Below are 23,635 nucleotides of genomic sequence, written 5' to 3' on the forward strand. Positions count from 1 at the left end.
TTGTCCACAATAAAGTCACTTTCTTCCATTAACACACTCGAAAAAGTCTGTTTTACTGCAAAACGGTAGATTTATCACTTTTGTAAGCATATCAATTTATAAATTGATAAATTTATTCAATTTATAAGCATATAAATTAAAAGCAAACGACGAAACCATCCATGCTCGCGATTTTGTCACCCCTCCCCCCACCCACTGAGCACTGTTTTGACCGGGAAAGATAATTTTAGCCACGCCCATGTTTTTTTATGGCGGAAAATGTTCACAGCCCTTTAAAATTCACATTTTTTTTTAGGTTTCATTTTATATTAAATCAGCGACCACAAATAGCGGGGGTTTACTGTAATCTGATATTGAATTAATGAGGATATACTACTCATCTTACAAATTTTCATCTTTCCTACAAATATTGTATTATACTTTCTTATTAAAATAAATGCAATGTAATGGCTGCTTAACAGCTCTAGCACACTGATACCATTGGTATAATATCATCTTATATAGTCATGCCCATTCCCAAGAAAAAGCATTTACTTATACAAAAACCTAATTTTTTAGAAGCATTTAACAGCATTGCAATTCTTATAGTTTCTTTATATCTGTTATCTGCACGTGCATAAAATCTGCCTGAACTAATTTTAAGAATTTTGAGGTTCTGAATAAAATTCATTAACTAAATTTAGTTTTGATCCACATAGGACAGTTTGAACTGTATCTATATAATGTTCACTTGTTTGTGATTCTCCATTCATTCATGTTCATTTTCCATTCTTATTTATCCTTGTGATAATTTTAAGAGTGAATGCAACTACCAGGAATATTGTTCTATCTGCAGGGTTTTTTATATATTTCTAAATAAGTTCATATTAGCCTTAGTAAGAAAGTGAAGCTTATATAGTATCAGCCAAAAAAACAAAAAAAAAGAAAACAAAAATAAAAACCATCTTAGTTTTTCAATTTCTTCTAATAATTTGTCCAATACTTAAAATTTATTCTATCAACCTCACAACACTATATAGAAGTTTATTCCAATAATCAAGTCTGCTCTCAGGCCAAAAACAAATGCAGGAACATCTATTTTGCAACCATCCTTTTCAGTTTAAATTTATTGTTAATATTTGTAGTGGTAAAATGAGGCAAGAAAGTAAGTTTATACAACACCAATAATCAGCATCAGCAACTGAAGTGGGTAATTTTTTTTAAAAAAATTACCCACTTCATTTGCCCATTCTAATAATTTGATCAATAATTCTTTAAATTTGTTTCCAACTACCCACTCTCTGAAGCCAAATTTTGACACATTGTATTCTGCATCCATCCAGTCTTATAATGGGAGATTTTAATTTCCCAGATATTGACTGGAACTTGTGGGTTGGTCATTCACACACTAGCAAGGCTTTTGTAGATTTTTTGGATGGTTGTTTCTACAGCAGCATGTTCGGGAGGCAACCAGAGGGAGTAATACTCTTCATCTGATTATCAGTTGTGATTCTTCATATACTAAGAATCAGCAGATAAAGAAACCACTAGGTGGCAGTGATCACAGTGTGCTGATGTAGGATTTACTCAGAGGTAACTACCATCAGGAGTAAAGGAAAAGGTTTTTGCTTTTGTAAAGGTGACTACAGATGTCTGAGACAGTTTGTAAAGTCTATACAATGGGAGCAACTGATGATGTTACCAACAGCAAATTCTAAATGGGAAGGATTCAAAGAATTAATCTTGGAAGCTACTAGGCTTTTCATACCAACTAAGAAATATTGTTCAAGGTTTAGGCCTAAATGGAGGTCAGATGAACTAATGAGACATGTGTCAGAGAAGAAAAGTGCATGGGATGCATATAAAATAACAGGTGACACAGAACTCTACAGAAGATATAAGCTGGTATGTAATTAAGTCACAAAGGAGGTTAGGCAAACAAAGGCGGATTACAAGAAATCTCGCAAAGGATGGCAAGAAAAGCAGAGTTCTTTACTTATGTAAACTGTAGAAGGAAGGGGATGAATCAGATTGGCCCACTTGATATCGATGGTTCAACTGTTGCTGCTCCTGCTCAGGTAGCTAACAAACTAAATGAATATTTTGCATCGACTTTCATACATGAGGAGTTATTCAGGGAAGGGAATGCCAGAGGTGTATTCAACTCTGGCAGTAAGCTAGATAATCTTGTAGTAACTGAGAGTAAAGTGGAGGAGAAATTGTTGAAGATAAACACAAGAAAGGCACCTGGGGTGGATGGAATCTATCCAGTTATATTAAAGGAGGCGGCAAAGGAAGTGAGCAAACCCTTAGCCATAATTATGAGAGCTTCCCTCGACTCAAGGGAGGTACCCATGGACTGGAGATATTCACAATATTCCCAATTCACAAAGGAGGATCAAAGGGTGACATAAGTAATTACAGACCTGTTAGTTTAACTTCTGTTCCAGGGAAATTAATGGAGGCACAGGTTAAGGAAGCACTGCAGAATCATCTAGACAACACTTCGGTTATAGTTTGGATACAGCATGGGTTTGTTAAGGGGTAGTTTTGTCTGACCAATTTGATTGGATACTATGATGTGGTCACAAAGGAACTGGATGCAAAAAAAAAATAATTTTTGATATCATATACTTGGATCTTAGGAAGACTACTGTACAGATTGGAGCACTATGATATTAAGGGCAAAATGCAGCTATGAATAATGGGATGGTTAAGTGAGAGAAGACAGAGTGATAATCAGTGGACTAATGTTATTAGTGAAAACTCCCCAGGGTTCAGTATTGGGTCCATTGTTGTTTTCTGTATTATTAATGATATTGATGAAGGTATATTGGGCTTAATGTCTAAGTTTGCAGACGATACGAAGGTTGGCAGGGTTGTTAATGACGGTATGCTATTGCAAGAAGATCTAGAAACATTGAGCAGATAGTCTGAGAGCTGGCAACTGAAGTTTAACATTGACAAATGCAAAGTACTGCATATGGGTAGCAGTAACATACTAACTGTATTGTAATACACTCAAGGTGGTAGAGAATGAAAAGAACCTGGAGGTAACTGTGCAATCAGATACGAAGTTTTCTGAGCAGTATAGACAGTCTGCAAGAGCTCATGTTATCTTGTCATTGATATACAGGAATTTTTCTAGTAGTGATAAGGAGGTGATTATCCCATTGTATAAGGCAATGGTCAGGCCACACCTTGAGTACTGTATACAAGTCTCATTTTAGGGATGATGTAGGGCTGCTGGAATGAATACAGAGAAGGGCTGCAAGATTAGTGAATGGAACAAAGGGTTGCTCTTACGAAGAAAGGCTTACGATTTGCAAATTACAGTGTCTGGTGACTAGGCACCTGCAAGGTGATCTCATTGAGGTGTATAAGGCCTTGAATGGTTTGAGCAAGCTAATGGGATTCTTCCTCTTGCCCAGATTAATCCCATGAGGGGACATAAATTCAAATTGAGGAAAGACAGTTGTAGAATAGATGTGCGGAAGTTTGCCTTTAGCCAGCATTTGGTTGATTGCTGGGACAAACTCGTCTATCATTGTAGAAGTTGACATCTTAAATAAATTCAAGGCAGAACTAGACAAACATTTGGAGAGAATGGATGGGTGAAATGGGAAGGTTTTTTTTTTTTTTTTGCTGATGCTGTATAAGCATTCTTTTTTGCATCATATGCCTCTACTAATGCTAATTTTTTTTTTGTAATATTTGAGGAAATTATTCAGCAGCCACTGTATCTGAACTAGCTACTTTGTCTGTAAACATATGTCATGAAACTGTTGGTAAATTTAGAATGATTGAACTAGCTATTGTGAATACCATCTTTGTTTCCTTAAATTTTTCCTCACGTCTTAACAAATTAATGTATACAGTGCATTATATTTCAGGTGCATTAGCAAATAGTAATAATTCATGATTTATAACAAAAAAAAAAAAAAAAAAAAGCAAAGAATAAATTTATGCATGAACCAAGAATGTATTTGTTTCTGTGTGCCCACCATATTGTCCATTCGTACCTCCATTCAGTTCAAAAAACATAATAGCCAGTGCTTCAGCTACAATATACAATATGTGGATAGCCTTTGTGATGGTGTGTATGAATAAAAAATAATAATAACTAGGATTTCTGTTGGTCTGATTTTAATGAAATTTGGGTTTTACTTGACAAATTGTTCTGACAGGCGAGTATTTTATAAAAATTCACCCACTGAGAGTTGAGTAATTATATGCAGGCAGATGACAAAGAAATTATTTCAATCGGATTTTAATGAATATTAGAATGGCTCAACAAGTACCTCTACAAGAGCCACGTATGAAATTTCATGAAAATCCATCCACGTGGTGTCCAGGTGGATGGACAGGCAAAAAAATAATAATTGTGGGATTTCTGTTTGTCTGATTTTAGTAAAATGTGGGGGTTTGACAAATGTGCTCTTATAATCTTGAAATTACTAATGAATTCTTCACCCAGTTTTCCATCCAGATTACAAGCTTTCTTTCTGTGATCATGGGTCTTGCCCGAAATGCCTAGGCTGCACTAGCACAGTTTACCTTAAACTTCACAGCATTAACAGATAATTAAGGTTGCTTCACTTAAGACCAGGATGATGAAAAAAATCCCATGTTAATTTGTTGCACTTGTACAGGTTACCTTAAACTTCACACCATTAATGCAGATGATTAATGGTTCTTCACTTAAGACAGTGTCATGAAAAATATCCCATGTTAATTCATTGTCCTCATTCACTTAAGTACATTCAGTTTTTTCTCTGACCTTTTTTTGGATTACTTCTCCTATCACTACACTTCTGATCCTTACTACTCATTTCAATTTGAAGAGGAGTATACTATAAAGTCATGCAAATTAATAAATTAAATTATGAGATCACTGGGCTCTGTTATGATCATGTGAGCCACGTCATGAAGAACAATAAGCATACTAACTTGTGGGGTGTGAAAAACTGCCCAAAAAAGTATGTGCAGTCCAAGAAGCATACTTTCTCTTTCTATAGTCTTGGAGAAATTATGTTAAAACAAATTTGTGTTAGTCAAACTCTTTGTTAGTTGTGAAATTGAGTGTACTGCATTTGTAATTTATAAATTATTATTACTTAAATACATTTTTGTGATATAATTGCTTTGCTTCTTAAATTATATTATCAGAGAATATTTATAATAATTCAGATTAAAATCTAATGGAAATGAAATTGCCTTAACCAATTTGAAATCAACTCAAAAATTAAATTCTTTCAGACCAAGCAGTGGTATAATATCAATTTAGTAGACAGGATGATAAAAATAATAAGCTTCAGCTGCCAGTACAGTAAGTACATCCTTTTGAACTTATTATTATTTTTCATATATATAAAGATTCAGTAGAGAATATGTTAAGTTGCACCAGTTAGTTCTAAATTACATTCTTCTTCTTTTTTTGATGAATAATGATGGTCATTATGCAGGAACCATATTGTAATAAATCTGAGTATTTGAGTACATTCACAATGAAAATATTAGAATTAGTATTGGTCATATGGTGCAAGTAAGGCTTTTGCTATGCCAGCAAAATAATAATAAAATAAGTATAAGTAATAAATATTGCTTATATTATTCTTAAACTTGATATCAGCAATACAATTCAATTAAATTTGAGTTAACTATTATGGCACCTAGACAACTCAGCCCATATGCATCTAAAAATACAAACATCAGATTTAAATGTTCAATCAGCACAAGCACAGCCAACTGATCACAAAATCAAAGTCGAGTTTTGGAGAGCATGGCCATTTTGCCCTGCAACAGGAAGTTTTGCTCTCCTGGGTGTGACCTAGGAGAGAAAAACACTGGGCAGCAAACAAATTCTTAGAACTATGGCATTTGTGGCACTGAAACCTAAAACTCCGGCTGCATAAATTGTTATGGACTGGACATGCATTCATACAACAGGTTCAGAGCTCACATTTAATGCCTTAATCCACTTTAACTAGCCCGTGAATTTTTGCATATAGCATCTTCTAGCATGTTCAGCCAGCAACAAATGCCCCCCCCAGCATAGCCTGAAGTTCTGAAACTGAGTCATACCCTTCGGCAAGACACCTCCACACCTACAAACATGGCCCTATCAAGCTAAAATGACCTTTAAAGAATGCAGTCACAGATTTGCAGGTGGACACTCAGCTTATGCAGGTCACTCCATTGTTCATCTGGTTTAAGCAGGCTTCCTTCACTTTTTGTTCCATTTCAGCATTAGACTGGCTATAAATAATGAGGACCAAATCATGAGCATAAGTGACTTTCTCCCCACTTTTGATGTTATTGCACAAAAATTTGGCCCAAGATTGACTCCTGAGGGAGCCGTGTTTAACCATATGTATTTCCTCAGCATAGCTGGACCTCACCACCTTGCTTTGTCTGATAATCTCCAAAATGTCTATAGAGATAAAAATTGCAGTGAGATGGTTTAATCCTGCAATGGACCCTGTCCCACCACAGTGTGGAACACTCCCTTTGAAGTCAGACCAAAGAAAAACCTATAATGTCATAAAGAGCTTCAATGTTAAATGATCTAGAACTTTCCACAAAACTGGCAGTAGGGCAGTCAGCCAGTGTGAGCCATTGTTGTTCACCAGCTTCTCCATATTTTTTAGAATTACTCTTAATAGACAAGATTGCAGTAATAATTCAGACAGCATAGGGTTTGTTAAGGGAAAGTCTTGTCTGACAAATTTGATTGGATACTATGATGTGGTTACAAAGGAACTGGATGCAAAAATAATTTTGATATCATATACTTGGATTTCAGGTAAGCTTTTGACACTGTTGCACATGGAAGACTACTGTACAAATTGGAGCACTTTGGTATTAAGGGTAAGTTGCTACAATGGATAAAAGGATGGTTGAGTGGAAGAAGACAGAGTGGTAATCAATGGACACTGCTCTTCTTGGACTAATGTTATTAGTGGAGTCCCCCAGGATTAGGTGTTGTTTTGTATATTTATCAATGATATTGGTGAAGGTATATAAGGCTTATTGTCGAAGACTAAGAACCCTGCCAGACTGCAATAATTACACTCAAACACCAGCCAAGCGATTAAAAATTTTACTATAAAATAAAATATAAAATACTATGATACAATATCGGGAAACTAAACTATTACAATAAAATAAATTACGATAAAACAATTAAAAACAATACTAAAATTGTTAAAATTTTGCTAAAATACTGAAGCTTTCGGAGACTACTGTCTCCTTCTTCAACAGAGTACTATTACTGCAGTGACACATCCTTAAGTAGCAGGCCCAGACACATGCTTAAGTTGCAATAGCACACTGTCTTTACTCTCATTAATAACCCTGCCAGATGGCACTAAGGTTGGCAGGGTTAATGAGAGTAAAGACAGTGTGCTACTGAAACAGGATCTAGAACATTTGGGAAGATGGGCTGAGAAGTGGCAACCAAAGTTTAACATTGACAAATGCAAAGTACTGCATATGGGTAGAAGTAACCCCAGAGAAACATACCAACTGTGTGGTACTACACTTAGGGTGGTAGAAAATGGAAAAGATCTGGGAATAATTGTGCAGTCAGATATAAATTTTCTGAGCAGTGCAGACAGGCTGACAGAGCAGGTCATGGGGCATTGTCAGTGATATTCAGAATTTTGCTAGTAAGGAAAAAGAGGTGATTATTCCTTTGTATAAGGCAATGATCAGACCATGCCTTGAGGACTCTACTGGTCTGGAGGCCTCATTTTAGGAAGGATGTAGAGTTGCTTGAGCAAGTACAGAGAAGGGCAACAAGATTGGCGAGGGGAATGAAAGGTTGGACTTACGAAGAAAGGCTTAAGTTCTGCAAATTGCAGCGTATGGAGATTAGGCACCTGCGAGGTGATCTGATTGAGGTATATAAGGCCATGAATGCGTTGAGCAGGCTTAATTCTGACGGGATTCTTCCTCTTGCTCAGATTATGAACCTGAGAGGGCATAAATTTAAATTGAGTAAAGATAGTTATAGAATAGATGTGTGGAAATTTGCCTTTAGCCAGTGGGTAGTTGATTGCTGGAACAAACTTCCATCTGTCGTTGTGGAAGTTACAGCTTAAATAAGGAGGAACTGGACCAACGTTTTGAGGGAATGGATGTGTGAAATAGTTTTTTTTTTTTTGGTTGATGCTACATAAGCCTTATATGTAATTTCTACAACTTTTGGCATCTCTCTCTATCGTATTGTGAAAATATTTCCCTTCTTGGTTGTCTTCTCTTTACTCTGGATTCCTACCCACCCACTGAAGAGGGAATAACTATTCCCAAAATGATGCCATTTAGGTGGCACTCTACTGAGAATAAGCAACAGTAGTCTTTCCTGTTTGGGAAAAGTTGCTTAATTGAAATTGTAAGACTGCAACTCATTGTGAAGGATTTCACAATATGAGATATTATTAGTAATGATGCCTTTGAGCAGGTGCCTCTGTAGCCAAGTGGGCAGGAGCAGCAGTGTGTAGCACACACTTCTTGATTAGACCGGGGTTCAAGCCAGTGACCACCAAATACGGAGGATGCGGAAAGGTCAGGGAATGACCACCGCATAAAAGTGACTTAATTTATGGCACAAAAAATAGATTAATTCTGCACAAGGTAAAATTTCAAAACTCTTATTAAACATATGTTTTTACTGCTGTACTCGCACTCTTAGCTCGCGCTCGCGCTCTCTCTCTCTCTCAACCAGCTAAGCTGAGCTGAGGCAGTTGTATTAGTCTTCTGCATGGATTACAAGTATAAAAGTGACTGATGTTGAATGAATTATTGTGGAAGTGAAAATGAAACTCAACAATGTTTGTTATACATGTGAAAAATTGAAAAACTATTTTATATTCTTCACTACAAATTGCTCAAGAAATATATATATATATTTTTTTTAATCCTCCAATATGAAAGTATTTTTTTCTCTGAATCAGTCATTGTCATTTTCTCTCAAATTGTTATAGCTATAATGTCAGCATGATCCAACCACTATGTCATACTCATCAAATTTATTTACTTAACTCCCAGCATTAGCGTATAAAGAAATAAATTGTGTGCCTCTTGTGTTTTTAGTAATTATTACACGGTCCATGTAAATTGCTAGTTTCATGTGGATCCTCATCAGGTCTTGTAATCCTCCCCTATTTTGACATGCATCAGCATGTCAAAATAGAAGCAATGAAGAATCAGTTTCACCTCTGCTTGTGGCTGTCATTAATTATGTTTATATATCCCTAAATGGTTTTCTAAACCAGTGGTCTCCAAACTTTTTTGGTCGCACACCCTTATTTAATTAGGACTACGTGCACCCTGGAAAAAAAATTAAATATATAAGTTTAATATATTTTTTTATTTATAAATCATTTACATGGAAGGCATGGAAGGAAAAACAAGATGCATGGTATTTCAGAGACTGCTGGGAGCCATTGCGGTACAAGTAAACACATGGGTTGTGTTAGGGTAGCTAAGAATAGAAACAGGTGCAGGTATACTTGCGTGTACACCAATGCTAGGAGTTTAGTAAATAAATTTGATGAATTTGAGGTATTGCTCAAAACATCGAAGGCAGATATTGTTGGGATATCAGAGACGTAGTGTCACACAGATGTAAGGGATGCAGAACTGCAATTTGGGGAGTACAACATCTACAGAAAGGATAGACAGGATAGGAAGGGGGGAGGGGTTATGCTATTAGTTAAGAAACACATAAAAACCAAGGAAGTGAAGCCAGTCGACATCGCTGGACAGTGCAGTGTGGAGTCAGTTTGGTGTGACATAAACATTGGGAGATCAAAATTGAGAGTAGGAGTGTGCTATAGGCCTAATGACTCTGATGAGTATAATAAGGAACTGTACAGGGAAATAGAGTGGGCCAGTAAATCAGAGTGTCTTATAATGGGAGATTTTAATTTCCCAGATATTGACTGGAATTTGGGGGCTGGTTACTCACACACTAGCAGAGCTTTTATGGATTTATTGGATGATTGTTTTCTACATCAGCATGTTCGGGAGGCAACTAGAGGGAGTAATACTCTTGATTTGATTATCAGCAGTGATTCTTCATGCATTAAGAATCTGCAGATAAATGAACCACTAGGTGGCAGTGATCACAGTGTGCTGAAGTGGGATTTACTCAAAGAGGTAACTACCATTAGGGGTAAAGGGAAGGGTTATTGCTTTCGTAAAGGCGACTACGATGGACTGAGACAGTATTTAAATTCTATACAGTGGGACCAACTGATGATGTTACCAACAGCAAATTCAAAATGGGAAGCATTCAAAGAACTTATCTTGGAAGCTACTAGGCTTTACATACCAACTAAGAAATATTGTTCAAGGTTTAGGCCAAAATGGATGTCAGATGAACTAATGAGGCATATGGCAGAGAAGAAAAATGCATGGGATACATACAAATTAACACATGACACAGAAGCCTATGATAGATACAAGTTGATATGCAACCAAGTTACAAAGGAGGTTAGGCAGGCGAAGGCAGATTACGAGAAATCCTTGGCAAGGGATGCAAAGAAAAACAGCAAAGAGTTCTTTACTTATGTAAACTCTAGAAGGAAGGGGATGAATCAGATTGGTCCACTTGATATTGATGGGTCAAGTGTTGATGATCCTGCTCAGGTAGCTAACAAACTAAATGAATATTTTGCATCGACATTCACACATGAGGAGTTATTCAGCGAGGGGAATGCCAGAGGTGTATTCAACTCTAGCAGTAAGCTACAGAATCTTGAAATAACTGGGAGTAAAGTGGAGGAGAAACTGTTGAAGATAAACACAAGAAAGGCACCCGGGGTAGATGGGATCTATCCAGTTATATTAAAGAAGGCAGCAAAGGAAGTAAGCAAACCCTTAGCCATAATTATGAGAGCTTCTTTTTACTCAGGGGAGGTACCCATAGACTGGAAATGTGCAAATGTGACCCCAATTCACAAAGGAGGATCAAAGGCTGACACAAGTAATTATAGACCTGTGAGCTTAACCTCTGTTCCAGGAAAATTAATGGAGGCACTGGTTAAAGAAACACTGCAGGATCATTTAGACAAGACTTCAGTTATAGCTCAGACACAGCATGGTTTTGTTAAGGGGAAGTCTTGCCTGACCAACTTGATTGGATACTATGATGCAGTCACAAAAGAACTGGATGCTATATACTTGGATCTTAGAAAGGCTTTTGATATTGTTGCACATGGAAGACTGCTACACAAATTGGAGCAGTGTGACATTGGAGGCAAATTGCTGCTATGGATAAAGGGGTGGTTGAGGGGGAGAAGACAGAGAGTGGTAATCAATGGACACTGCTCATCGTGGACTGATGTTATTAGTGGAGTCCCTCAGGGCTCAGTGTTGGGTCCATTATTGTTTTCTGTATTTATAAATGATATTGATGATGGTATATCGGGCTTAATGTCCAAGTTTGCAGACGATACAAAGGTTGGCAGGGTTGTCAAGGACACTACTGACACTATGCTGCTGCAACAGGATCTGGAAAGGTTGAGCAGATGGGCTGAGAGGTGGCAAATGAAGTTTAACATTGACAAATGTAAAGTACTACACATGGGAAACAGCAACCCCAGAGCAACATATCAACTCTGTGGTACTACACTGACAGTGGTAGAGAATGAAAGGGACTTGGGGGTGGTTGTGCAGGCAGATATGAAGTTCTCTGAGCAGTGCAGACGGGCTGCAAGAGTAGCTCATGGAGTATTGTCAATGATATACAGGAATTTTTCCAGCAGGGATAAGGAGGTGATTATTCCATTGTATAAGGCAATGGTCAGGCCACACCTAGAGTACTGTATACAGGTCTGGAGGCCTCATTTCAAGAAGGATGTAGAGCTGCTGGAACGAGTACAGAGAAGGGCAACAAGATTAGTGAATGGAACAAAGGGGTGCTCTTACGAAGAAAGGCTTAAGTTTTGCAAATTACAGTGTCTGGAGACTAGGCACCAGCGAGGTGATCTGATAGAGGTGTATAAAGCCTTGAATGGTTTAAGCATGCTCAATGCTGATGGGATTCTTCCTCTAGCTCAGAAAAATCACCTGAGAGGGCATAAATTCAAATTGAGGAAAGACAGATGTAGGATAGACGTGCGGAAATTTGCCTTTAGCCAGCGGGTGATTGGTTGGTGGAACAGACTTCCATCCCTTGTGGTGGAGGTTGATAGCCTAAATAAGTTTAAGGCTCAGCTGGACAGGTATTTGGAACGAACAGAGGGGTGAAGTGGAAGTGGGTTTTTTTTTTTTTTTTTTTTTTTGGCTGATGTTGCATAAGCTTGCTTTCTTGCATCAAATGCCTCTACTAATGCTAATGCTAATATCTAAAATCACATATAATTTTAAAAGATCACAAATAAAAAAAATACAAAACAAAATTAAATTGAAGTTCAAGTACAAAATGATAAGAAATCATTAATGAAACAAATGTAGTAAATGTAATGCAATACAATACTATTTGTTTTATTTATTTATAAATAATTTTTACATGGTATGCATTATATTGGGGCTTAGAGGGGAACGGGTATTCTGTGTGTTATCAGACACAGTCTAAAACACCGATGGATCCAATATCGTTCTATCTCAGAAGATTTAGGAGAAGTCCGGTTGGCCTGCCTCCCTAAAATCCACTCATGCACACCTTCTCGATGGTAAGCCCTGTTACATCACCTAGGTGGCAACAAATGTGTAAAGGAAAGCGTGAAGAGGAAAAGACCAAACCCTCCAGCACATGACAGCAAAACGAAATAAATGATCCTCAGTCCCCAGCGGCTTTCACTCCCCCTCTTACGGCAGCGAGAGGATCAGAGTGGAAGCAGAGGATGCTAAGATTCTCTGGGTATGACCAGGTTGCCATGCATGGAAAATGAACTTGGCCTGCTACAACGTAAGATCGCTCATCAGTGAAGACAGAATATTAGAGCTGGAAAAGGAATTAGAAAATGTGAATTGGAATATCATCGGTTTGGCTGAAAGAAGAAGAAGAAATGAATCACTTATAAGCTTATCAAGTGGAAATCTGCTGTACACCAATAGAAACAGTGAAAGGAGTGAAGATGGGGTTGGCTTTCTGGTCCATAAAGATATAAAAAAACAACATTTTGGATTTTAAAAATACATCACCAAGGGTGTCAAGACTACTCAGGATTTCTAAGAGGTACAAGCTAAAGGTTATAATGATTTATGCACCAACATCGAGCCATGATGATGATGAAGAGGTTGAAGAAATGTACACAGAAATTGAGTCTTCTAGATGAGCAGAAAACCCACTACACATCATTATGGGGGACTTCAATGCTAAGGTTGGAAAGAGACAAAACAGCACAGAAAGGGGAACTATAGGAAATTTTGGAATTAATGAAAGAGGTGAAAGACTTGTGGAATTTGCAGAATCTTGAGAATTGTCAGTAATGAACAGAAAGTGGACATGAAGAGCCCAAATGGATTAACAACTAATGAAATCGACTTCATCCTCGCTTATAGAAGTTATATCGTGAATGATGTTACCATCCTGAACAAGGTAAACGTTGGAAGTGATCACAGAATGGTAAGATGCACACTTGACATAGATGTAAGAAAAGAAAGGAAAAAACTGACTCGAGTAAATAATATGAACGTCTTTGAGATAACAGAAGAGGAGAAAAAGCAGTATGTACTGGAACTTAAGAATAAGTTTGAACTTCTGCAGACTGCTCAGGACCAAGATATCGACGAGGAATATTACAACTTTCTGAAAGTGATAAAGCCCAAGAAACCTATAGGTAAAGAGAAATCCAAAGAAGAAAAAATTAGTCAAGAAACACTTGTCATGATGAACCGAAGACGACAAATGAAGAGCAAGATAAACACTGACAAGGAGAAAATTGAATATACTGAGTTATGCAAAGCCATTAGAAAGAGACTCAGAGAGAACATAAAAAGATTTAACACAAGAAAAGTAGAACAAGCATTAAGGGAAAACAAAGGACTTAAATCGGCAGCCATGAGCAGTAATACAGAAAGACAAATGATACTGAAACTGAAGAATAGCGATGGTGTACTTATAAATAACAGAGAAGGCATAATAAAATGTCAGGGAATGACCACCGCATATCCCTGGAGCAATATGGCCTTAGTTGCTAATGCTCCTAAAAACCAAATAACAACAATAATTCAAATAGCAGAAGACTACTATAGAGAATTATACAAGGAGCAAGGGAATGATGCCAGCAGTGGGGAAGATGGATCGCAAATTAGTAACACACATGACATACCCGATATCCTTCCTGATGAGGTAGAACATACGTTGAAGAATCAGAAAGCCCCAGGGGAAGATGAAGTTACTGTAGAGTTGTTAAAATTGGGAGGAAGAGACATGGCACAAAAACTGGCAAGACTCTTCACAAAATGCATTAGAAAAGGTGTGATGCCTAAGAAATGGAATAATGCAATCATAGTTTTGCTGCATAAGAAAGGAGATAAATCAGAAATTGGAAATTATAGACCAATTAGCTTGTTATCCCACATCTACAAGTTGTTCACAAGGGTCATTACTAACAGATTAGAAAGAATACTTGATGAGAATCAACCGAAAGAGCAAACTGGCTTTAGTACAGGATTGTCAACTATGGATCACCTTCACGTAATGTCACAGCTAATGGAGAAAGCAAATGAATATAAAACACCATTATGCTTAGCATTTGTGGATTATGAAAAGAAATACAGCATAAGGCAATGTTTTGGGCACTGGAAAGACAAGGCATAGATACCTCATATATTATGATTTTGAAGAAAATATATGAGAAAGGAGTTCGACAAGGAGACACTAATTGTTTATTGCTGCCCTTGAGGAAGCTTTCAGGAGATTAGACTGGTCGCAGAAAGTTGTCAGTGTGAACGGAGAGTACCTAGACCATTTATGATTTGCAGATGACATTGTGGTCATAAGCCACGATCCCAAAGAATTAGAGGAAAATCTTAATCAGTTATGCAAAGTTGGTAAGGATTTTGGACTAAAGATGAATAAGTCTAAAACAAAAGTAATGATGAACAAGTATGCCACAGAAAGGAATATAATGATTGAAGGAGCAGTAATTGAAAAGGTGGAGTCATATACTTATCTGGGACAAGTCATTAGCTATAATAATGACAAATGGCTGGAAGTCAAGAGAAGAATAAATTTTGAATGGATAGCTTTCAGGAAATACAGTCACATACTGAGGAGCAATATCCTAATTTGTCTGAAACTTAAAATAATGAACCAATGTATACTCCCCACCATGACTTATGGAAGTGAAACTTGGGCACTCACCAAAAGAATGGAAGAGAAGCTGAGAACTACACAGCGAAGAATGGAACGAATTATATTGGGAATCAGACTGTTACATAAGAAGAGAAACACATGGATTAGGCAGCAAACTCAAGTAAAGGACATTCTTATCAAAAATAAAGAACTAAAATGGTCTTGGGCAGGACACACAGCTCGAAGACATGATGACAGATGGACTAAGAAAATAACAGAATACCGAAGAGCAGCTAGAAGAAAACCTGGAAGAGAACTGAGATGGACAGATGAAATTCATGAGTTTGTGGGTAGTAAATGGATGGCCATTGCAAAAAACAGAAAGAACTGGAAAGTTGCTGGAGAGGCCTTCATCATGCAATGGATTGAAAATGGCTGATGATGATACATTATATCTAGATTTTATTATCTGGATATGATGTATTATATCTATATCTAGATATAATGTATTATATCTAGATTATATATCAGTGTGGAAAACAGCCCTCATGATTTTATTGGGGATTATCTCGCACACCCCACTTTGGAGACCACTGTTCTAAATCACCTAACACTGCCTGGATAGTATCAACAAATATCCTTGGAGCTCTTCTATTCAGGTATCATGTATCCCATCTCTGTAAAAACAGTTTCATCTGTTGTTGCAACTCTTTTTATAAGATCAGATGCACTTGAATAGAGGAGGACCAATTCTTCCGATTAGACATTATGAGAATTCTACTCTAAATTCAACAAATCAAGAAATGTTTTTCTACTGAGCAAACTACCAATCTGTGAGTTCTAATAAATGAGAATTCCAATTAGTGAGATCTAAATTGGGAGTTAACAGAAGAATTTACTTAGAAACCAGAAAAATAAACCGTGTTTAGAGAGCAAACAAAAATAATTAACAAAATTGTTTTGAAGCCCTCACCTAGGGTGCTTGCCCCCCCCCCCCCCCAATTGTTTAGAAGAAAAATAGGAAGCATAATCATCAGTGCTAGCCATCAGTAAAACTCTTCACTCAAGCCTATATATAATAAAATTATCCTCGTTATCATAAGTGAGACCACTTCCGTGCTCCCTCTTCCCACATACATTTTAATTTCACTTGTATTTCAGCAACAAAATTACCTATTCAGCCCGAAAAGAAGGCTTAAAAACCTTTAATAATGAGCAGTAGTGTTGTTAAAACAGAGCAATTTATGAAGTTCAGTGAAATGTGATGTAGTCAGCCTCATTCAGATATATCACTGTCATAGGAAACAGGTCGAAATATATACTAAAGACTGCTGAATATACTTTGCTGTTACATCCTCATTCCAGAGATTATAGATTGCTGGGTTTGGTGTTGGACCCATTGTTGTTTTATATATTTAACAATGATTTTGATGAAGGTATATCAGGCTAAATGTCGAAGTTTGCAGATGATACAAAGGTTGGCAGGGTTGTTAATGACAGTATGTTACTGCAACAGAATCTAGAAAAGTTGGGCAGATGGGCTGAGAAGTGGCAACTGAAGTTTAACATTGACAAATGCAAAGTACTGTATATAGGTAGCAGTAATCCCAGAAAAATGTACCAACTGTACATTTCTCTGGGCAGTGGAAAGTGAAAAAGACCTGGCGGTAATTGTGCAGTCAGATATGAATTTTTCTGAGCAGAAATATTTTTGGTTATGGGTTCTTGTCAACGATATACAGGAACTTTAGTAGCAGGGATAGGAAGATTAGGATTAGTAGAGGCATACGATGCAAGAAAGCAAGCTTATGCAGCATCAGCCAAAAAAAAAAAAAAAAACTCCCATTTCACCCCTCCATTCATTCTAAATGCCTGTCCAGCTCAGCCTTAAATTTATTTAGGCTATTAGCTTCCACAACAAAAGAGGGAACCCTGTTCCACCAATCAACTACCCACTGGCTAAAGGCAAATTTCTGCACATCTATTCTACAACTATCTTTCCTCAATTTGAAACTGTGCCTCCTCAGGTTCTTAGTCTCAGCAAGAGGAATAATTCCATCAGCATTCAGCTTGCTCAACCCATTCAAGGCCTTATACACCTCAATCAGATCGCCTCACAGGTGCCTACCCTCTAGGTGCTGCAATTTGCAGAACTTAAGCCTTTCTTGGTAAGAGCACCCCTTTGTTCAACTCACAAATCTTGTGTTGCCCTTCTTTGTACTCGTTCTAGCAACTCTACATTCTTCCTAAAATGAGGCCTCCAGACCTGTACAGTACTCTAGGTGTGGCCTGACCATTGCCTTGTATAATGGGATAATCACCTCCCTGTCCCTTCTAGCAAAATTCCTATATATCATTGACAAGACTCCATGACCTGCCCTGGCAGCCTGTCTGCACTACTCAGCGAACTTCATATTTGACTGCACAATTACCGCCTTTTTCACTTTCCACTTCCCTGAGTGTAGTACCACACATTTGGTACATTTCTCTTAGGTTATTGCTACCCATATGCAGTACTTTGCATTTGCCAATGTTAAACTTCAGTTGCCACTTCTCAGCCCATTTTCCCAACTTATCTAGATCCAGTTGGAGTAGTATACTGTTTTTACTGTTATTAACAACCCTGCCATCCTTTGTATCATCTACAAACTTGGACATTAAACCTGATATACCTTCATCATTATCATTGATAAATATACAAAACAACAATAGGCCCAACACCGAACCCTGGGGAACTCCACTAATAACATTTGTCCATGAAGAGCAGTGTCCATTGATTACCACTCTGTCGTTTCTCACTCAACCATCACTTTATTCATTGTAGCAACTTACCCTTAATGCCATACCTCTACAATTTGTACAACAGTCTTCCATGTGCAACCGTATTAAAAGCTTTCCTGAAATCCAAGTATATGATATCAAAATTATTTTTGGCATTCAGTTCCTTTGTGACCACATCGTAGTGTCCAATCAAATTGGTCAGACAAGATCTCCCTTTAACAAACCCATGCTGTGTTTTAACTAGTACTGCAGTTTTGTCTAGATGATCTTGCAATGCTTCTTTAACCAGTGATTCCATTATTTTCCCCGGAACACAAGTTAAGCTAACAGGTCTGTAGTTACTTGTCACCTTTTAAACCCCCTTTGTGAATTGGGGGATACATTTGCACACCTCCAGTCTGTGGGAACCTTCTTGAGTCCAAGGAAGCTCTCATAATTATGGCTTACTTCCTTTGCTGCCTCCTTTAATATAACTGGATAGATCCCATCCACCCCAGGTGCCTTCCTTATGTTTAACTTCAACAATTTCTCCTCCACTTTGCTCTTAGTTATTACAAAATCACTTAGCTCCCTGTTAGCATTTGATTAACTTCTGGCACTCCCCTCATTGACTAACTCCTCATGTGTGAATGTAGATGCAAAATACTCATTCAGTTTATCGGCTACCTGAGCATGATCATCCGTAGTCAACCCATCTATGTTAAATGGTCCTATCTGATTCATTCCGTTTCTTCTAGAGTTAATATAAGTAAAGAACACTTCACTGTTTTCCTTTGCATCTTTTGCCAAAGATTTCTCGTAATCTGCCTTCGCCTGCTTGATCAGAGACTAGTTTATACCTTCCATAGGCTTCCGTGTCATCTGATACTTTATATGCATCCCATACATTCTTCTTCCCTGCCACGAGCCTCATTAATTCATCTGACATCCATTTAGGCCCAAACTTTGAACAGTATTTCTTAGTTGGAATGAAAAGTCTAGTAGCCTCCAGATCCAAAATTAAATCCCTGAAGGCTTCCCATTTAGAATTCAAAGTTGGTAATATCATCAGTTGATTCCACTATACAGAATTTAAAAACTGTCTGAGACCTCTGTTGTCTCAGAGGTCTCAGACAGTTTTACGAAAGCAAAAGCCCTTCCCTTTAGCCTTACATTTTTAAGTAATTCCCACATCAGTATATTGTGATCACTGTCACCCAGTGGTTCCTTTATCTGCAAATTCTTAATGCATGAATAATCACTGCTGATAATCAGATCAAGGATATTACTGCCTCTGATTGTCTCTCGAACATGTTGCTAGAAAATAGTCATCCAATAAATCCACAAAAGTCTTGCTAGTGTAAGAGTGAAAAATCCACAAGTTCCAGTCAATATCTGGAAAGTTAAAATCTCCCATTATAAGACATTCTGATTTACTGGCCCACTCTATTTCTCTGCACAGTTTCTCATTATACTCATCAGATTCGTTAGGCCTATAACACACACCTACTCTCATTTTTCCTTTCCCAATGCTTATTTCACACCAAACAGACTCGACACTGCATTGCCCACCAACATCAAATGGGTACACTTCCTTAGGTTTTGTGTTTCTCTTAACTAACAGCATAACCCCTCCTCCCTTCCTGTCCTTTCTATCCTTTCTGTACACATTGTACTCCCCAAATTCCAATTCTACACTGCTTATATCTGTGTGACACCATGTCTCTGATATCCCAACAGTATATGCCTTTGATGTCTTGACTAGCACTTCAAGTTCATCAAATTTATTAACTATACTCCTAGCAATGGTGTACATGCAAGTATACATGCACCTGTTCCTACTCTTAGTTACCCCAACACAGCCCATGTATTTACTTGTTCCACTATGACTCCCAGCAGTCCTGGAAATCTCCATTACATTGATTTCCAGGCTGCTGCTCATTCTAGTAGAAGCAGTGCAAGAATCACTTTTGCCTCTGCCTGTGGCCACTTAACCTTTTAGTCTGTTTATCCCCCAAGCTATCAGTTTTCTGACTCGCCTAACACTGCCTCCTCTAGCATCAGCAAATATTCTTGCATCCTTTCTATTTAAGTTTACCCCATCCCTGCAGAAGCAGTCTCTCCTGTCAACAAGCACAGACTAGGCTGAAAAAAATTCTACCACTTGAGCCTTGCACAATCTCTCCAGGGCCGAATTGATTGACAATGCTCTCATCATATACTCCCCCCCCCTATCGTGTCTGGGCAGAATTGCACACACTTTCACATTCAGCCCTAACTTGCTACTTTTTTTAAACATTGACCTGTATTTGTTGAGTAAATCTGCAGATCTCTTACTCTTAATGTCATTAGTTCTAACATGTGCAACATCACCACCTTTTGTCCCCTTAAAAGATGATATCTGCTCTACAACATTATCAGCTTTTGCCCCTGTAGACATATCTGGTCCTGTTTGCCTTATACAAAGAGATGATTATCTCTTTGTATACGGCAATGGTTGGGCCACATTTTGGGTACTTCATACAGGTCTGGAGGCCTCATTTTACAAAGATTGAGTTGCTAGAATAAGTACAGAGAAGGGCAACAAGACTGGTGAGGGGAAAGGCTTAAGTTCTGCAAATTGCAGCATCTGGAAACTAGGCACTTGCGAGGTGATCTGATTGAGTTGTGTAAGGCCTTGAATGGTTTGAGCTTGCTCAATGCTAATGGGATTCTTCCTCTTGCTCAGATTACGAACCCAAGGGGGCATAAACTCAAATTGAGGAAAGACACTTGTAGAATAGATGTGCAGAAATTTGCCTTTAGCCACAGGTTGCTGGAACAAACTTCCATCTGTTGTCGTGGAGGTTGACAGCTTATTTAATATATAAATTCAAGGAAGATCCAGACTGACTTCTGGAGCAGATGGATGGGTGAAATGGGAAGCGTTTTTTTTTTTTTTTTTTTGTCTGATGCATGCTTGCTTGTATAAGCTTGCTTTCTTGCATCATATGTCTCTTCTAATACTAATGCTTAACACATCTTTTCCCTGAAACACTTAATTCCATGAGGTTATAAAGAAGCTTTAGCTGTTTTCATACAATATTTCTCTTAAGCATTTGTAACATTGTCAAGGTGCCCATTAAAATGAGGTTGATATCCTTGCTTGTCAAAGGCATTTAGCAAAGACATTAACCTTCTTCCAACCATAAAGGCTGCTGGCCCTTCCTTCATATTCTGGTGAATCCACAAACTCCCTAGCAGCTAACCCAAGCAGTCATGCACCCACAGCAATAGTATTTACTCATCACATGCTAAAAAATTCTGTCACAGATCTAGTCTATGGCAACTCACACTTGGAGTAAACTCCCATCTTTCATAAGAGAGCCCTTGTTGGATAAATGCCCACATAAGCTGTTTGTGAGCTGTGAACTGATTTTCTGCAGTCTGTTTTTTATATAAACAATAAATGCCTTGATTAGTATTTCAGTTGTAAAGCTTTCAGTAATATTAGTAGAAATGTATCTGATAATTTAATTCGTTTTATTAGTTTATTATTATCATTTATTCAGTTTAATTTCACTTGCATCTTGTCATGCATTACATAACTATTATTTAATGCTGATGCTTATTCTTATACATATATACTTTTTTATGTGAAATTTACATTTTTATACTTTTTTAAAGTCAAAATGCTTTCTTAACATTTTAAAGAAATGTTAAGAAATGTTTTCTTAACATTTATAGACAGTCGTATCCGTCTTGCCACACTACAGATGAGTGTTCTGCTTTTAAAACAGCTTGTAATTAAAGATGGTCAAAGTTTCCTTCAGGATCGACATCTTGCAGCTGTTGAACAGTATCGAGAAGAGAGTACACTAATGCTCAGCAACTTCTATAAGGTTAGTGTAATGTTTTACTACATTTGTCGTGACTTCCTTAAGAATATATGACTATTTCTTTGTTGTGTATTTTTGTTTTTTCCATGTTTTAAATACATTGTTTCTTGTCCGATTTCTCTAGCATATACTGCTAGAAGTACACTGAGTAGACATAAATCATGGAATACCTATCTAGTAACGGGTAGGCCCACCTTTCACCCAAATAAGGGCACTCAAACAGTGCGGCATTAAGTCCACTAGTTCATGAAAACATTCCACAGGTATTTCCATCCATGCTTTCCGAACCGCTGTCCATAATTTTGTCGCATTCCTGGGTGGAGAACCCAAAGCTCGAATGGACCTTTCCACAGCATCTCGAAGATGCTCCACAGGGTTCATGTCTGGTGAATGGGAGGTCATTCCATGTTGGTAAAATCTGTGGAATGTTCTTAGAACCATGTTCTAGTCACCTCTGTGGGGAGGTGCATTGTCCTGCTGGAAGAGTCCATTGCCCTGTGGGTGCACGATGACCATGAAAGGATGCAGGTGGTCTGCAAGGATAGATACACAACCTGGACCATTCAGAGATGCATCTAGGCATACCAGAGGTCCCAATGTGTGCCACTTGAACACGCCCCAGACAATTACCGACCATCCATCTGCCTGAACAGTTCCTTGTTGACATGACAGGTGCATAGCTTCGTGCAGTTTCCGCCAAATATGGAGCCTCCTGTCCGCTTGAAATAACTGGAAATGGGACTCATCGCACCAGGAGACCCATCTCCAATCATCTAAGGTACAGTGCCAATGTTCTTTTGCCCAGTTTGTCATGGTGTTAGCAATGAGACTCTAGTGGGTCAGCGGCTCCCATAACCTATTGTGGCTAATGATCGCATGATGGTCTTGGTGGAGACGTTTCTGGCACTTCCCTTGTTGAAGTCAGTGGTGATTTGTACCACTGTTGCTCTCCAGTTGGTTGAAACAATGTGAGACAGACATTGAGAGCCATGTTCATCCATCACCCTTCTCCGCCCACAACACACTGTCCACAATGAAATGTTATTCTGGAAATGGCATATTCCCGATGCACTCTTGATACTGTCGGATGGGGATAGTGAAATTTCTGTACGATAGCGTGAGCCATGTGTCGGGCACTCCCTATCTCCCCTTTAAAAGTTGGTTAACTCGTGACGTTTATCCATACTGACATCAAATTACTGTATATGTGAATGCAGTGTACCTGTGTACCTATATACCTGCCAAGCGGTGGGTTCGTCTACTAGCGAGAGGGGGTGACAGTGTCGCATTGCCCAGGAACCAGGTATCGCAGGAATTCTGTCCTTTCAGTTTATATGGCATGTGGTTTTAATATGTTTTAATATGAAAATTGTTTAAATAGATAATTAACTCTTTGTTTATTTTTCTTTCCATTTGCTGTCATTTTAATTAAGAAACACATAAATTAATTAAGAAACTATTAATTAAGAAACACATAAAGTCAAAGGAAGTGAAGCCAGTTGACATCGATGGACAGGGCAGTGTCGAGTCAGTTTGGTGTGACATAAGCATAGGGAAATCAAAATTGAGAGTAGGAGTGTGCTATAGGCCTAATGACTCTGATGAGTATAATAATATATTGTACAGGGAAATAGAGTGGGCCAGTAAATCAGAGAGTCTTATAATGGGGGATTTTAATTTCCCGGATATTGACTGGAATTTGTGGGTTGGTCACTCGCACACTAGCAAGGCTTTTGTGGATTTATTGGATGATTGTTTTCTACAT

General features: G+C 38.0%; 1 protein-coding gene across 2 annotated transcripts in view; it reads left to right on the forward strand.

Annotated features, from left to right (window-relative positions):
• ema (C-type lectin domain containing ema) overlaps window positions 1-23,635 on the forward strand; it is a 223,042-nt gene that overhangs the window by 113,204 nt on the left and 86,203 nt on the right. The window contains exons 15-16 of one of the 2 annotated variants that reach the window (XM_090386684.1): window positions 5,239-5,308; window positions 21,686-21,873. In XM_090386684.1, coding sequence (XP_090242810.1) covers window positions 5,239-5,308; window positions 21,686-21,873 — 258 coding nt within the window. The remainder of the gene's footprint in view (window positions 1-5,238; window positions 5,309-21,685; window positions 21,874-23,635) is intronic. The other variant, XM_090386685.1, reaches the window with a different exon arrangement.

Source organism: Mastigoproctus giganteus, chromosome 12, assembly GCF_048544385.1.
Source record: "Mastigoproctus giganteus isolate SK-2022 chromosome 12, ASM4854438v1, whole genome shotgun sequence".
Classification (NCBI taxonomy): Eukaryota; Metazoa; Arthropoda; class Arachnida; order Uropygi; family Thelyphonidae; genus Mastigoproctus; species Mastigoproctus giganteus.